This window comes from Diabrotica virgifera, chromosome 7 (genome assembly GCF_917563875.1).
Source record: "Diabrotica virgifera virgifera chromosome 7, PGI_DIABVI_V3a".
In the NCBI taxonomy this organism is placed as follows: domain Eukaryota; kingdom Metazoa; phylum Arthropoda; class Insecta; order Coleoptera; family Chrysomelidae; genus Diabrotica; species Diabrotica virgifera.
This window is the reverse complement of record NC_065449.1, coordinates 82043456-82061675: the sequence shown is the minus strand read 5'-3', so window position 1 is coordinate 82061675 and position 18220 is coordinate 82043456. Positions and strand designations below refer to the sequence as shown.

Here is an 18220-nt window from a genome sequence, read left to right as displayed (position 1 = left end):
AAGTCGCAGTGTGTATTATTTTTTTTGTGACCTGGCACAACATTTGTCCCCCACTCAGCGTTCCGCCCCTGGAGATTTTACTTAGTAATGTCATGATCTACTTGTTCCCAAATTTTGGTGCACTATCTCGATCACGAACGGCAAAAAAACCCCCATATATTTTTATACTCACCCCTGCCTACCACCCCTTTGTACCCCAAGCAGCGTTCCGCCCCTGGAGATTTTACTTAGTTACGTCATGACCTACTTACTCCCAAATTTTGGGTGCAGTATCTCCATAATGAGCGCCACAAAAAAAAATAATAAACACCGCGAATTTTACCCCTTATAACTACCCTCGTCCGCCTCTCTGGTTTCCGCTTTTGGGGATATTACTTAGTTATGTCATGGTCTACTTATTCCCAAATTTTGGTGCACTATCTCAATCACGAACGTCGCAAAAAACCCCTTATATTTTTTTATATTCACCCCTGCCCCACCCCTTTGTCGGCCACGCAGCGTTACACTTCTGGAGATTTTACTTAGTTACATTATAACCTACTTATTCCCAAATTTTGGTGCACTATCTCGATCACGATCGTCACAAAAAAAAATAATAAAAAACGGTTGACCCCTTATAACTACCTTGCTCCCCCACTCTGGTTTCCGGCTCTGGGAATTTTCCGTTCTTATGTCATGGTCTACTTATACCCAAATTTTGGTGCACTATCTCAATCACGAACGTCGCAAAAAGCCCCTTATATTTTTTATATTCACCCCTACCCCCACCCCTTTGTCGGCCACGCAGCGTTGCGCCCCTAGAGATTTTACTTAGGTACGTCATGACCTACTTATTCCCAAATTTTAGTGCACTATCTCGATTATGAGCGTCATAAAAAAAATAATAAAAACCGCGACTTTGACCCCTTATAACTACCCTCGGCCCCCACTCTGGTTTCCGGCCGTTGGTGAAAGTCATGTACACAACTAATTCAACATATCCACGTATAGTTTTTCCATATTACTTATCACGCACAAAATCCGCTCCCAGCTCTTAGACTATAAGTTGACGCAAATAATTTACACGGGGCTTTTTGGGGTAGAGCTGAATACGAATATACTATCAAAACCGACCCCCAGAGTAACTGGTATCCAGGGTCACTGCTGAGACAAGTCATCTTCTGGAGTTTCGAGGATTTTCGGCTATAAATTGATGCAAACAGATTACTCGGGGGCTTTTGGGGTTGCTGAACACGAATGAACCGACCCTCAGAGCACATCGTGCCCAGAGTCACTGTGAGTTTTGAGGGTTTCCGGCACTAAATTGATGCAAACAGATTGCTCGGGGGTTTTTTGGGGTCACTGAACACGAATACAATATCAAAACCGAACCCCAGAGCACCTGGTGCCCAGGACGTGCATAGCATTCACCCTGAGCACTAGGAGCTCCGAGGGTTTGATCTGATGTCATATTTCTGTTGAGCAACCCCAAAAACCCACGGGTAGTCTAATTTCATCAATCTAGTACCGAAAACCCTCGAAATTCCAGAAAATGACGTGCTGCAGCAGTGATCCTAGGCACCAGGTGTTCCAGGTGTCGGTTTTGATGATGTATTCGTGTTCAGTGATACTAAAAATCCCCGATTAATCCCCGTTTGCATCAATAAACGTGCCTTAACAATAACCATGGGCACAGGTGCTCCGGGGGGTCGGTTCTGATGGCTCTCAGCCACTCCAAAAACTCTCGAGTAACAAAATTTGGCCATTAATATACCGAATTTTACATGTTTATGCACTTTTGGATGCATTTTATGCACTGTAAATACAATTACGCATTTCCACCCATTTTTCTATTGCAGACTTTTTTCCTGACGTCGCATAATCCCTAACACAATGCAAAAAGTTGCAAGTCAATATGTGCTATATTTAAAAATCGATTTATTTTTTCCTAAATTAATTAATTTATCTATTAGCTCACAATCAGCACAGGTCAGATAATAATGACTATTAAGCTAGGTGGTATATCTACCTGTGCTTTTCAGTAGATATTCTTGCTGGTAACTTTAACAGCGTATTTAAAATCTCTTATTTTTTATACTAAAACAAATTAAGAATTTTAATTTTTAACGCTATAATATCTTTCTAGTTTTAGTACCGACTTTTTTATCGACATATTTTTTGTATACTTATATACATAAACTTAACAAAAGAACCATTTTTGATTAGTTTTATATTCTATAAAATTCGATTGTCATAAGATGTGTCTTATGTTTACAGCTCCAACTTGTCGAAAAGAGCAAGTTCGCGAACATTATACGGAACATGGATGTAGATCAAGAAAGCCTTTAAAAATGGCCAAATGTATTGGTACTTGCGGTTCGAGCTGCTGTCATGCCAGGAAGAGTAAGAGGCGGAAGGTAAGATCATCTCTAGTTTTACTAGAACGTAATGGACCTTTTTTGATACGTGTCCACGTCAAATCTGTTTAGGGGTCCTGTCATTATTGACTGTACATGGTCGTACCATATTAGTTGTTTTGTTTTTATGTCATGAATTATTGTATGCGTGACTCCTATAATTTCCCGTATTCTCCTCTCATTTGGTACCCGATCTCTTCTTGATTTGCATGCTGCTCTTCTCCATTCTCCAGAAGTCCATTTCTGTTTCTAGTAACATTTTCTCTGTTCTTTGTTTCATTTGCCAAACGTCGCTGCTATATTATGTGATTACACTTTTAAGTATGGTATTGTATATGAGCTGTTTGTTTGCTTTAGGCATTGTTTGGTCCCACAGAATGTCGTTCATCATAGACATGACTTTTCTACTCTACTCCGTATGTTTCTGTCTTTTATAGCAGCATCGAGTGTTCCATCTTGAGCTGTCTTTATGTCCAGCTATGCTTTTTCTCATGAGCATTTTTCAGTGCGTCACAGTTTTTCGATTTCTTTCTAACGCATTAAATTGTATATGACAGAAAAAAAGGTACGTCGGTGATTACTTTGGTAATTATTATAGTTCGGTGATTATTCTAGTTGTCGATAGATGGCGCCATAATGGAAAGAAAATTATTTACTAATTATATAATAATATATCTACGAATATAATCTGTACAATTTATAAGACTATACAAATCAAAGAAAATACCATTTTATAAATGCAATAAAGACAATTGATTTGTTTTTATGCCTAATTGCAAATAAAATTTGACAACTGTCAGATTTAACTAAAATGTCATGTTAGAATAAATGTTATAAATGTATATTATCACGGACTTACCTTTTTTTCTATCATTTGTGACGCACTTAAAAATCCTCATGAAAAGAACCATACTTATATTCATCACAATTTTTAATTTCTACCCCATCGTCTAATGTAATTGACGGATTTGTCCCTCCAATACACATGGCTTCAGTTTTCTTAATGTTGACTTCAAGAGTTCATTTGTTATATTCTTCCATTAGCTTCCGCATCATGTAACTCAAGTCGTTATATGATCCTGAGCAATCAGAATTTGGTCGTCTCGAAAAATAAAGTGTATATATATCTAGTGTTGTCTCCTCATTGAGAGGGATTCCTATGCCATTACATTTTACTTTGCGCAGCTTGAGCGATTGTTCCAGATATATTTTGAGAAAGGTAAGCCAAATACAGCAACCCTGCTTCAGTCCTTTCGTGGCGTTTAATTCCTCCTAAAGTCACATTCTCGATCCAGTTTTAATTTTTACAGTCGTTCCATTATACAGGCTTTGGACTGCTTTGATAAGAACATGTTTATTGTTGGTTTGCTGTATGGTTGACCATAGTTTGCGGAGAGGCACACTGCCATATGTTTTTTGTAAGTCGACGTACACCAGGTGAACTTCTTTATTAGTGGCTGTTTTTTTCTCAATAACTTGCGTAATAGAGGACCGCCCAGCTCTAAAGCCAGCTTGCTCCTCTGCTTCGTAATCTCTATAGTCATTTTCTATTTTGTTCTTAATAAGTTTCCCATACAACCTACAGATTATGCTGTTTACCGCAATCCCTCTATAATTTTCACATTGATCCTTGTTGCCCTATTTGTGGATAGTTGACATGATAGATAATTTCCATTCTTTTTGTAATTCGGCACCGTTTAAGCAGTCTTGAAAGAGTTTTCTTAGCTATTCCTGGAGTTTGTCTGTACCGGCTTTCACTAATTCTGCAGGAATGTCACTAGGACCATGGTATTTTCCATTTTTCATGGATTTGGTTATTTCTTCCATCTCTGATTTACTTATTTGTAATAGGGATGAATTTATATGTATACCTATAATGTGGTCAGTAAATTCTGGTCTTTGTTCTGTTATCAGTATTTTTTTAAACAGATCTCAATTTTCTCTAAAAACGATGTATATGTTACATTACTATTTTAATTTTTGTATTATTTTAGGTACGTCTCATCTGCAATGACGGCACTCGATACACCAAAGACATTGATATCGTGCGTAAATGCGCCTGCACCAAGAAATGCTACTGACTGACAGACGCCGCTAATCACAATTCTAACGCCCAATCATCATTATTTATAGCAACGCCCCAAACAGAGACTCTATACGTGGACGACGAAGAAAATCAACCAGTTCACGCCCCCATGACGCAAGACTTCGAACCCGAACCAGCAACTAATCAACCTTATAAGTTAACATTCTACTATGATAACGAGAAAAATCAAAATAATAAGAATATACAAAACGATGCACCATTAGATCCACAGAAAGATTATGATGGATTAGTCGTACAAAGTTACGATAGTTCCTTTGAAGGAAAAAAAGCTGCCAGGTACGATATTTTTGTATAAGGTACAAACTGAATACACCATTATTATAAATTTATAATATTATATATTTTTGGTGTATAGAATTTTTCTTATAAGAAGCTTATTTATACTGTTAAATTCTGCTCTATCTCGATCTATTCTTGGCTTAGTTTCTGTGACCTGTTACCATTATGCATTTTACTTGGTACCAAGGTGTACGTAAAATCCTACATAGTCAATTAGTATTGTGTTTTATCCGTAACTGTGGAGCAGATTATTGCTTTTTTACTTATCAGCATCCATCCATTTTGTCTTCTTGCAGTTGAGGCTCAGGACTCCATTAAACCTTTCCATTGCCTGTTCTAATACACCTATACTATTGGTATGAATCACCGTATCATCTGTCACCTGTTGCATTTTCAATGCATTTTTTAAGTATTTCCTCGTCACTATTGAGGAGAAGTGGGGATAAAATACATCTCTGTTGGTCAACTCTTTTGATATCCAAATCTCCACAATTTCAGTAAGTTCATTGTCTATTTTTACTTTTGCTGTTTGACCCCAGTATATAGGCCTACAACAATTCGAATATCCTTCTCAATACCTGTCTAGGTTATAGTTCCTTTTCTTATTATTTTAGCACTAAAGAATTAAAATTAATTTTAAAAAATTCTATTGTTTTAGATATGCGAAAGAGTTTAATGAACACGGCACTGGTTGCATGCTGTCAGCGTTCCTTTACTTCGTTACAATAACGTCTTTCGTATACTTAGCCATCCTGTGGATCAAGCAACGAATGCACATGCACGTAGAACAGATGCAATGGTGGTAGTATTGCGCCCCCCTGATTTTAGGATATTTCAAATTTAATATTTAAAAATTAAAGAAAGAAGACATCCTTTATTCGAAGTGTTCGAATTTTTGCGCGATTGTTTCATGGGTTAAGATCTAAAATTCAGTGTAAGTTAATACGTTACGTACCTACCTATGTAGAAAACAAAAATAAAAACAACAAATTTTTGGTCCTTATCTAGGTTTGTGCTGTATTCTTTTATATCTCGATTATAATTTTTACGTTATTTTTAATTTTATTTGGCAACTTTAACTAGTTAGCAAGTGAGTGATCTCATTTTTTTCTAAAATTTTATCCAAGTAACTAATATGGAATTAATCTACAGATTATATACCGAATAATAATAATATTTAGAGAGTTTATTCAATATCATGACAGAAGAAAACAATAACTTTTACAATTTATAAGAAATCACTATTTACAAGAACATGTAGAAATTTTTATAAGCTTTTTCTGCAAATTAATACAATTTTATTAAAAGAAAACTCGAAACAGATCTGAAGTAGAATATAAAAATGAAAATTAATACTGATGAATCCTCAAGTCTTAGTAATACGTATGTCCCAATCTATTATAATTAGACGTTACTTGACATATGTTGGAACCATATCCCATGACTTATAGATTCATGGAATATGGTCCCAACCTCTGAATATGTAGATAACTGAAACAGATTCCATTTTCTCTCTTTTTCCCCAAAAAATCTGTTTTACATTTGTCTTTGTCCAGAGAATTTTTGAGTTTTATTCGGCAGTCTTTTTCATATAGGTACATGTGTTGTTGATATATCTGCGTTAATCGGATGGACAACAGGATAAATGCAATATTGGACCTGTAGGTTACGTCGAAAATTTGCCTGTCGACAGAAGAGACGCGTCCACAAGATTCTTCTCAAGTTTCAAAATATTTTCTCAACTCTTCAATTCTTTATGATTTTTTGATATGTTCTGTTAATCTGCTGGTTAGGATTACGTCTTTTTAGGAAGCTCCCCATTGGGTCGATCCCTGGACGACTATCCTTAAACTATTTCACAACAGTGTATTGCTATTGGTAAAGAATTCCACAACGCTTTTCCTTATTAGTAGTATTTTCTTGTACTTACTTTCACCTTATTTTCTTTATTTTTTAAAACTTCGGTCGTATCGTGCACCATATCATTCTTAACAAAATCTTCAGGATAGTCCAATCCCATAGTATATTCCATAGTATAGGAGACTGTATTGGGACCGTGCAAGTTCGGCAAAGCGACCCCTATTTCTACGCTCTGTACTTTTATTCGCACTTTTAATTATATTGGCCAATTATATTAGTCCTGGTTACTGGATAATTGTCAAGGCCATAGTCCAAAAAAATAATAAGAAGAAAAAATAAGATGCAGGTTATGTTATGCAAACGTAAACAATTGTATGTAGTAAATAAAATTAATTATTAAAATGCAGTACTGCAAGCAAAATACAATTAATTAAATTTACCTTTATATAATAATTGCATATCATATCGATATTGTGGAGCAATATATAATTTTTCTGCTTCAATGACAGAAGGTATGTAATATACGTCAATTTGACAATTTCAATTGACAATATGAATTATTTAAGATAGTTGCAATATTTCTCCGCGACTCGCGCACGGTCGTTTCTCGTTTCCCTTCCAAGTACTTGCACACCGCGAATACATAACATGCTCTATGTTAATTTATTGCGCCTATGTACTGTACTGCACCAACTCATATTGATAATTAATAAAAAAATTATAAAAATCAATAGTTGAATATGTATTTACTATAATGATTAATCATTATGACTGCTAAATAAAAAAACCTGACGGATAATTAGTAAAGAGTTTATTAAACAATAAGCCTGAGAATATTAACAAACAATAATTGTCCTTAAAAATCAGTTTGATAAGAAGTAACATAAACTAAAAATAAATAATTCTTCTTTTCTTCAACGCTCTCGCGTGAAGATCAAATCTTTGACATTAGGTACATTATTCCAGGAGCTTACGCTAACACTGTCTAATGATTTTTAGATTTTTATTATTTTAACGGAATATTTAGTTGGTTGTCAAATATTATAGATATTCAAAATATTTATTGATATACCTACTTAACCTATGAAACAATCTATATCCTGAATTATATATACAATAATTATTTATATACATTATATTTATATAAAAATTGCATGTTTAGAGAAATAACTTCAAATAACTGTATGTCGATCCTAAATAGTAATATTGTTTAATACCCCGATTGTGATTATTTTTAGTTTTATTATTAAGTAATTAACGAAGAAAAACCCGAAATGACAAATAATATTAATAGTTAATAAAAACCCGAAACAGACTGTAATAATAATGTTAAAATAATAACACCCCCTGATGATGTTAGAATTGTGACTAGCGGCGTTTACCCTTGAATCTTACAAAAAGCAAGATTAAAAATTAGGTTAGGTTTATCGTGTAAAACACTGAATCATATTTCATAATGGTATCGGAGAGCATATTTTAATTATTATTGTTTTGCCTTGTTTCCTTACCATTTCAACGTAATCTATTTGTTGATAAAGGAGCATTATCACATGTGCATACCAAGACTTATTCGTTATTCATCCGGCTCGAAGGACCAAATTTTGTAGCTAATATACTATTGTGTATTAGCTCCGACCTCCGCCGTGATTCGGCGATTATAGAACGATCGTGGACCAAGCAGTGTTGCCGATTTTAGCGCTTTCTTCAGTCGCCTACACCTAATCGAAAACTAAACGTATTATATTAAGCGTTCATTGACTCGATATACTTTCTAGTCCATATGAAGTTGCTGGTCATTTGGAACTATCGTAAACTCTCCTTTTCTTTTGAGGATCATAGGCATTCTACTATCTTTAAATATGAAGTTTATAGTAGTTCATTGGCAGTTCGGGTTAGTTGAACCATCTGGAGAACTTCAGCTGTTTGGTTTTCCTTGTACAACTTGGTGTGTGTCCAAAATCAGGTAAATTGTTCGAAATTTTCTATTGTTATGTCAAATAAGATATCATTCGAACTACTGTTTATTTACCATTTTCTACTTTACTTAGTTCGCTTATCGTAGATAAGAGCTTTTTCCTGCTTGTGCTTATCAAAACAATGTCGACTACGAACCTTACGTGAATTAGAAAGCTTTTGTCGACGTTAAGACCTTCTCGTTCCCATTCTAGTTGTTTGAAATAATTATCTGATGATCATGTATAAAGCTTCAGTGAGATGGGAGCATGTTATCTCACTCCTATTCCTAAGTGATGTCTGTTTTGAGACACTCATCGATTTTTATGTAAAAGATTTCTCTAAATATCATCAATCAGAATGGAATATCTTGTCTATTCTGACATCGTTCATGGCTGACAGAAACTATTTTCTATATATGCACCTGCAGAATACAGTTTTCTGCTGACCTACTCGTTTGTATTCTTTAGCCGAATATAGTTTCTCACTCCCTCGCGTTTGATTTCCTTTAACCTGTCTCTTCAAGAAAGAAGTACACGAATGCTTCTTCATGCAAACTAGCTTATTCTGTGTTTATTTATAATTCTAAGTAGTATTCTATCGTCTCATACCATAGATCATATACTACGACCTTTGTTACATTTTCAGATCATTTTCTCGGATGGCAAGAAGTCGACAAAACAACAACGTCCGAAAAACTGTAGCGATTATAGAATAATAAGACTTACGAGCCACACTTTGAAAATCTTTCTACGTATCATCCACAGTAGAATCAGAGATAAATGCGAAGAAGACCAAGATGAAACACAATTTGTCTTCAGAAATGGACTGGGAACCCGGGACGCACTCTTTGCACTAAATGTATTATTGCATAAATGCCGGGATTAAAGGAAAGACGTCTTTGCTGTATTTATTGACTATGAGAAGGCCTTTGATCGAGTACAACATCACAAATTAATTAAAATATTAAAGAATAAAGGAGTTGATAGTCAAGATGTACGAATCATAGAAAAATTATACAGGCGTCAAACAGCGACAGCTTGCATAAATGGAAAATCAACAGAAATATGCAAAATACAAAGAGGTGTCATACAGGGTAGTATACTGTCCCCACTGTTGTTCAATTTATATTCAGATAGAATATTTAAGGAAGTGCTGCATAATTTGGAATGGGGTGTGAAAGTTAATGGAATTCTGATAAATACAATCAGATATGCAGACGATACAGTTATTGTAAGTGATAATATGAATAGATTACAACACCTTTTAAATGCCACTGACACAGTGGGAAGAGAGTTTGGCCTAAACATAAACTGTTCAAAAACAAAATACTTGGTATTTAGCCGTTTGGCCCATCATGATTCACGGTTATATGTTGATGGTCATATAATTCAAAGATTACCCAGTTTTAAATATCTTGGTTGCCATATTACTGAACAACTAGATCCAGATAAAGAGATAAAATGTAGAATCGAGATAGCCCGCACGACATTTTTAAAAATAAGGTCATTCTTCTGTAATGATAACTTGCAACTTCAACTTCGAAAGCTCATGATTAAATGTTACAGTTGGTCAGTCCTCTTATATGGTGTCGAAGCATGGACATTAAAAATATCCACCATTAATCGTTTGGAGGCCTTTGAAATGTGGCTGCACAGACGTACACTGAAAATACCATGGACGGCTATGCTGACGAAGGTGGCAGTCCCTAAGAGAGCAAATGCTGCCCGCGAGCTACTTGACAACAACAAATATAGAAAGATGGCCTATTTTGGACACGTAGTAAGGGGAAATCGGTATAATATTCTTCAAGTTATTATGATGGGTAAAATCGAAGGACGCAGAGGAATTGGTAGAAAGCAGGCCCTCTTGGTTGAAGAATATCCGAGAGTGGACAGGGATAAAGAAAGCAGAACAACTCTTTAGAATAGCTCGAGACAGAGACAGTTTCGCAATGTTAATCGCCAACGTCAAGGGGACTTGATAAAGCGCGTTAAGAAGAAGAAGGCAAGAAGTCGGTTGGCGATTCTAAATAAATTTTATGTAAATAAACCTTATACAACTACAAAAAATTTAATTGTCTTTAAGTAAGTGCCGCGAAACCTCCGGACTCCATCGGTGAAACGATCAGAAGCTCAGCATTTATTCAGTGGCGTACCTGCGAAGTATTATTTACTGCTAAGTGTTGGTGCCATCTGCTATTAACGAAGACTTTATACTACCAATGTTTCATTGTCACTATTTGCATAACCAATGTCTGTAAAATGGCTCCTCTGTGACTAAAAATCCACTTTTGTGGTCTAAGAATAATTTGTCTATATATTATTCTCCATATTTATTATATTCAGTTTTTAATTGATTTCACATTATTAGTCCAGTAGATATTTTCTTATTACTATCCCACATTTGATTCTGTTCTTCTTTGTGGATTCTTTTATTGCTATTTTCATAGAGTTCAGTTCATACGACTCTTATTCCTTTGTATTCACTTTTACTTGGTTATCATTTGAAGGCGACTGAATGAATTATATTTGCTTGGTCCTTTAATTTTAGACTTGGTGGCTTATGAACTCTTCTATACTTGCAGAACATTACCTTCTAGGTTTTAAGTCATATATGTGTACAGTATCCGACCAGGATTTTTGTAAAGTACAGTCGGAAAAATGAAAAATACCCATGAACGAACATATAAAACACGCTGTATTTTCCTATCACCGTGTCACAAAGAAAATTGTCCAGTGCAAGTACATGTAACAATAATTATTACATGTACTTGCGCTGGCCAATTTTTTGTGTGACACAATGACAGGAAAATACAGCGTGTTTTATATGTTCGTTCATGGGTAATCTTTCACTTTTCCTACTGTATGTGTAATGAAATCAGACGGAAGTTCATTTGTCACAGTATAATTTTTGAGTATATTTTATACCAAAATATCACGTTGCTATTATGTGTCTTCAACATATTCTGATCCTATATGGTGTGAAATATATTGTGTACCTACTCATTGAAAATTACGTTCTTTTAAATACAAACATTTTCGAGATGTAATAGTCGATTTGTTACCAATTATATTATTTAAGATATTAAGAAATCATAAACTGTTAATACAATCAAATACTGGCAATCATTTAACGTTCTATTTGATTTCCGATCCGTTTTATATATAGAAATAAATCAAAATATCGAACAAGGCAAAACTACATAATACTTTAATCATGATCAACGATATCATATATTTTTGGAGCGTTACTTGAAACTTTTGGTCGAATATATTTTATTTTTTATACGTATTTAGTTAGTAGTTTTATATTGATTTAGTTAAACGGTTTATATTAAAGAAATCATTTTAAAAAAACTTTTTACTCATGTGTTATTATTTGTTATAGAGCAATGTAGCATCACATTAACAACAATAGAATATAGTAACAGTTTTAAAAAGACATCCAGTACCTCACGTCTAATCTACCGCAGTTTTTTCAAACAGTAGCGAAAATATAGAGAATAATATCAATAAATGGTTTAGGAATCCATAACCATAATATTCATCCTTGCAAGTATTCACCATAAGAGTTTAATTGCAAATAAATCTTTGTTTGGAAGATATTTGATGATTTGCCAATGTTTTTAATCATTTGTTTTTATTTTGTCCCATATTTGATGAACTCAGCAATATGGATCTCACTTTGACTTACAGCTTCACCTTATGATTCATTAATTCACAACAAATTGTCAAGCCATGTTTGCATTTACTATTGCCAAAAATCAATCGAGATATATTAGATGATTCCTAATATAACCTAACTTCTTCTTCTTCTTGTGGTGCTTTCTCCTTTAGTGGAGGTTAGCGACTACACTGGCAAATCTGTCTCTGTCCAATGCGGCTCTAAACAAAGATGTTGAATCAAGGCCGGTCCAGTCTCTGATATTTCTAAGCCAAGAAATCTGGCGCCTACCGGGACCCCGTTTTCCTTCAATCCTACCCTGGAGGATCAGTTGCGCGAGGCGGTATTTTCCGTTTCTCATTATCTGTCCCAGGTAGCTAACTTTTCTGAATTTAATGATTTTCAGCAGTTCCCTATCTGTACCTATTCTCCTAAGAACATCTTCGTTGGTGGTGTGGGTTGTCCAAGGTATTTTCAAGATTCTTCTGTAATAATAATAATATCGTATGGCATTTTTGCCGGGGAGATCCTTTCGGACAGTTCCGGCGCCATTTACATATTTAACCCTGTTTCAAGTAACTAGTGCCGATGTACACTAGCCCAGGGGAACGACGGCTTTACGTGCTCTCCGAGGCACGGTGAGACGGCTCGTGTCATTATTGGAAATAAAAATGGTTTGTCTTTGGCAGGGCTCGAACCCACGTGCACTGGCGTATGAGGCCAGCGAATATGCCGTTACTCCACTGCCGCTCACAAGATTCTTCTATAAAGCCAGAGTTCAAAGGCTGCTAACTTGTTCAACAGTGTTGTGTTGAGTGTCCTGGCCTCCGTTCCATACAAAAGTATTGACCACACATAGCAATGCAGAAAACGATATCTAAGGCTTGATACTAATGCTACTGCTACAAAATAAGCTTTTCATTTTGATAAACCCCTGTCGGGCTATCTCTATTCTCGCCCTTACTTCTTGTTTATAATCAAGTTGATTGTTGAACCAGCAACCAAGGTATTTGTATTGGCTTACGTATTCAAGCTGTTGGTGTTTCACATATATTGGAAGAGGTAAATGTTTGTTCCTTGATATTTTCATAACTTTGGTTTTCGCAGTATTGATCTTCATCCCCATTTTTTCACAACTCTGAATAACTCTATCCAACAGTATCTGCAGACTATGGTCCGCATCAGTCATTAATACCGTGTCATCTGCATAGCGGATGTTATTTACTCTTTGACCGTTTATCCTGATTCCTTCTAAAGATAATATACCTAACTAAGAAAATATTATATTTTTGCAATTCTTTAGTATTTCCTTTTCCCTTATTTATATGTATATGTTATTCAATATTTGATCTTGGTGTATTATAATATAAACTGTAACTCTCTGTGACACTTGATGCATCGGTTACTGTGATTAACATCATCATGTATCCTCCAAGGTTGGCTGCTAAAGGTCTTCTCCCATTAGATCGAATCGGTCGGCAACGGAACGGACCGTTACATCCCTGAATTAAATGCCTATAACGAGCACCACACCACTCTCGGCGAAGTTACTTCGGCAAAGTTGACCGAAGTCGAAGTACCCGTCACTAAACACTCGTTCTACTTCGCGAGGAACACATTCACGCCGGGCGATAAGGACTTCGTTCCTTTGACTTGATCGCAATACCGCCACCGAATGGAAGTAGACCGAGGCGCAGCTAAGTAGCACAAGGTTACTGTCTACACCTACACTCTCGTACTTGCTCAACTTCGATCGACTTCGCCGAGAGTGTGGTGCTCGCTTAAGAGCGCATTATGATTGTTAGTTTGTTGTGCGCGGAAGAGGACAACAAACTAATCAAGGAAGAAGTGTATTGTGTTTCGGTTGAATCGATCTTGTCCGCTTCCGTAAAGTATGCGCTAAGTCATTTGTATCATCATCATCAATGGTGCTACAGCCCTATGAAAGAGCCTCGACCTTCCAAGTCTATTACGCCAGTCAGTCCTATCCATTGCCAACCGTTGCCTGTTTGATGCGCCTATTTTTCTCCCATCCTCATCTACGCCATCTTCTATCTGAGTTTTGGCTTACCCCTATTTCTACTTCCCACAGCTTGTGACATAAGGATTCTTCTAGGATGATTTTCTGTTGTGATCTTGCTAGATGCCCTGTCCACCTTGGTCTTCCTATTCTTATAAGAGATACTACGTCTTTACCACCAAATATATGTTTATATCTGTGGTATACCTCGTAGTTGTACCTTTTCCTCCAAATACCATTTTCACAGATGCCACCGAATATTCCTCTCAGGATCCTTCGTTCAAATATAAGCAGGAGGTTTTCATCTGCCTTGGAGATGGTCCATGTCTCCGATCCATATGTCAACACTGGTTGTATAAGGGTTTTGTATATGGTAAATTTTTGTTTTTGGCAAGTTTCTGCTTCTCATATGTCTACTCAGTCCAAAATAGCATTTGTAGTGCTACGATTATCATTCGCTTGATTTCTTCCGTCATGACGTTCTCCTTGGTGATCAGGGAGCCTAAGTATGTGAATTTGTCCACCGCTTCAAAGGTAGAGTTATCAACCGTGAATTTGTGACCAATGTTTCTGGCTCTATTGTTGGGTGTTGATACCATCATCTTAGTTTTCTCCTCGTTTACTTGTAGTCATTTGTATACACGAATATATTAAATTGCCGATCGTCATGATCTGTTCCGTTGCGTGTTGGTACGGATAAGTGAGCGCGGACTTTCTGCCACGTTTTAGTGCTGTACATTATTTCTTGATCGAATTGATTTTTTTTTAATTGTAGCAACATAAAATCACACTACGAGTGGTACACTATGATTAGTTAAAAATGTATACCTACGTTATGTAACTATCGTTAAAGTAAATGTAGTTATAAACTTTGAATTGACCAATTTTTTCTAAGCAACGCTCCCAGTATTAAAATACTTTTCCACTAAAGAAGGTATTTCATTTATACGACCTAATAAACTTTTATTATAAGTATAGAATAAATCATTTTATAATTGTATATATTTATGTATGTAGGGCAGTTGAAATTGGTAATCACATATTTATTACTGGTACGTTATTTATTTAACTCTGAAATTCCTTCATTGTTACCATTTATTACTCAGATTTTTTTTCAATCGCCCTATATAGCAATAGGATTTAAGTGAAGCAAAGTAAATTTGTACAATACAAACTTTATAAGATTGTTGCTTTTTGGAGCTCTTTAACAAAATAAATAATATGTTTCTTAAAATATGATTACTTAAATATACAAGGTGTCCCAAAAGTAGCGGAACGGTCGAATATTTCGCGAACTAAACATCGGATCGAAAAACTGAGAAATACGTGTTCAATCATTTTCAAAAATCTATCCAATGACACCAAACACCAACCCCCACTACACCCCCTGGAGGTGGGGTGGGGGTAACTTTAAAATCTCAAATGGAAACCCCAGTTTTTCTTGCAGATTTGGATTCGTTACGTAAAAGTAAGCAACTTTTATTCAAGACATTTTTTCGAACTGTGGATAGATGGCGCTATAATTGGGAAAAACGATTTATCCTGATACCACAGGTAAATTATAAAAACGGTCTAATATCTCGAGAAATACACTTCCAAATGAGAAACCAAAAAAAAGGTTTCTAATACTTTTCGAAAACCTATCGAATAACACCAAACATGACCCTCCAACCCACCCCCTGGAGGTGAGGTGGGGGTAACTTTAAAATCTTAAATAGCAACCCCCACTTTTTATTACAGATTCGGATTCGTCATGAAAAATTAAGAAACATTTATTCAAAACATTTTTCAGAATTGTTGATAGATGGCGCTTTAATTGGAAAAATACGATTTATTAGCGCCATCTATCAGCAATTTTAAAAAATGTTTCGAATAAATGTTGCTTCATTTTTTATGACGAATTCGAATCTGCAATAAAAAATGGGGGTTGCTATTTAAGATTTTAAAGTTACCCCCAACCCAACTCCGGGGGTTTGGGGTGAAGGGTCATGTTTGGTGTTAATCGATAGGTTTTCGAAAAGTATTAAAAACCTGTTTTTTGGTTTCTCATTTGGAAGTGGATTTCTCGAGATATTAGACCGTTTCTATAATTTACCTATGGTATCAGGATAAATCGTTTTTCCCAATTATAGCGCCATCTATCCACAGTTCAAAAAAATGTCTTGAATAAAAGTTGCTTACTTTTACGTAACGAATCCAAATCTACAAGAAAAACTGGGGGTTTCCATTTGAGATTTTAAAGTTACCCCCCACCCCACCTCCAGGGGGTGTAGTGGAGATTGGGGTTTGATGTCATTGGATAGATTTTTGAAAATGATTGAATACGTATTTTTCAGTTTTTCGATCCGATGTTTATATCGCGAAATATTCGACAGTTCCGCTACTTTTGGGACACCCTATATAATAATATGCACTATCAAAATTATTAGCTCTTTTTGTTTTGTTTTCTTTTTTATAGTCAGTTGAAATATGTAGGTACCTACCTGAATTAATATGATTAGGTGATGATGTTGCCATATCGCCTAGGTAAATATATCGTCTATCGTACAATATCTACCAATTTAAACAGATTTAAATTCTTTCTAATTTACTATTCTTCCTTGTCAATTGTAAAGGATTGGCAATTAATAAGATTTTAACATTTTCCTTTTTCTTTCTTATCAATATCAATTATTGTCAAATGATATACATTTACATAGTTTTCAATACATTAATACTTATTGTAACCAATATTCACTTATAAATCGGTATTGGTAAAGTAAATGAATTTTCCTGTATTATTAATGTAACAGAATCTACCAACTGATGTTACTTTTAGTCTTTTAACGAGATTTCTTATTGATATTTATCTTTCCCTGTCTTGATGTTACTATCCGTTGCGAATGTTGGCGATCATCAAGGCAATCTTTATCGTACCTGCAGCAGCGCGAAAAAGCTGCACAGATGTTCTGTTGGACCATATGCTGAGACTCTTTAACCAGAATGTTATCATTCTTCTTCTTTTACCTTACTTTCCAAATATTTTTCCTTACATGATTGCTTGTAGGAGGGCATACCCGTATTCATTTCACATAATGTGTCCGAGGTATTAGACAAGACGAAAACGGCGGGTTCGTTGGAAAAAATATTCCCATGAGATTTTTTTGCATAATCGCATTCGTGAGACACCCCAGAATAAGGTTGAAGAAGTCGCCCACGCGAAAAGTGGTCCAATTTTTTTTTACAATTTTTTTTAATCAAATTGCAAAAAATCAATATTTTCGTCCCGGAGAAATTTTTTTTAGATTTTTCGGACCATTCCGGACAGAAAAGGTCTCTTATAATTTTTCTCTGAAGTTGATCGTGTTCGAGTTATAAGCAATTTAAAATTTGAAAAACGCGAAAATGGCCATTTTTACCCCCACCCCCCCCCTCCCCCTTCATGATCCTGAAGAAATTTGTGTCATTAATGAGTGGTAAGATCGTATTGACGCGGCTGTAAATGTGAGTGCGAGTGAGATGCGCCATTGGACTGCCTGAACGGCATCTCTTTCGCACTCATCATGGACGGCCGCCTAATACGTGCATGTCGCTCATTATTTTTACTTAAAAATAACAGCTTAGCAATCAAATAATGACAAAAATTTCTTCAGGATCTTGTAGGAGGGCTTTAAACATTGATTTAGTTATTTTCTGACTTTCATAGTAATAACTTTTAACCGAGTTAAGCCTTGAAAATCGCCATTTTTCGGTTTTTTCAATTTTAAAATGCTTTTACCTCGAAAACGATTAACTTTAGAGAAAAATTATAAGAGACTTTTTTATCCAGAATGGTCTAAACAACCTAAAAAAAAATTGTTTCGCCCAAAATATTGATTTTTACAATTTGTAAAACCCGCCGTTTTCGCCTTGTCTATATTGTTACTTTAGATATTTTATGGTGGTACTTCTCGGTTCTCC

The 18220-nt window shown here is 35.5% G+C and overlaps 1 protein-coding gene across 1 annotated transcript in view; it reads left to right on the top strand.

Annotated features, from left to right (window-relative positions):
- LOC114338866 (protein slit) overlaps positions 1–7315 on the top strand; it is a 122725-nt gene extending 115410 nt beyond the window's left edge. Inside the window, exons 29-31 of the mRNA XM_050656894.1 lie at positions 2257–2396; positions 4391–4779; positions 5441–7315. Coding sequence (XP_050512851.1) covers positions 2257–2396; positions 4391–4477 — 227 coding nt within the window. The 3' untranslated portion in view covers positions 4478–4779; positions 5441–7315. The remainder of the gene's footprint in view (positions 1–2256; positions 2397–4390; positions 4780–5440) is intronic.
- Positions 7316–18220: the final 10905 nt, after the last annotated feature.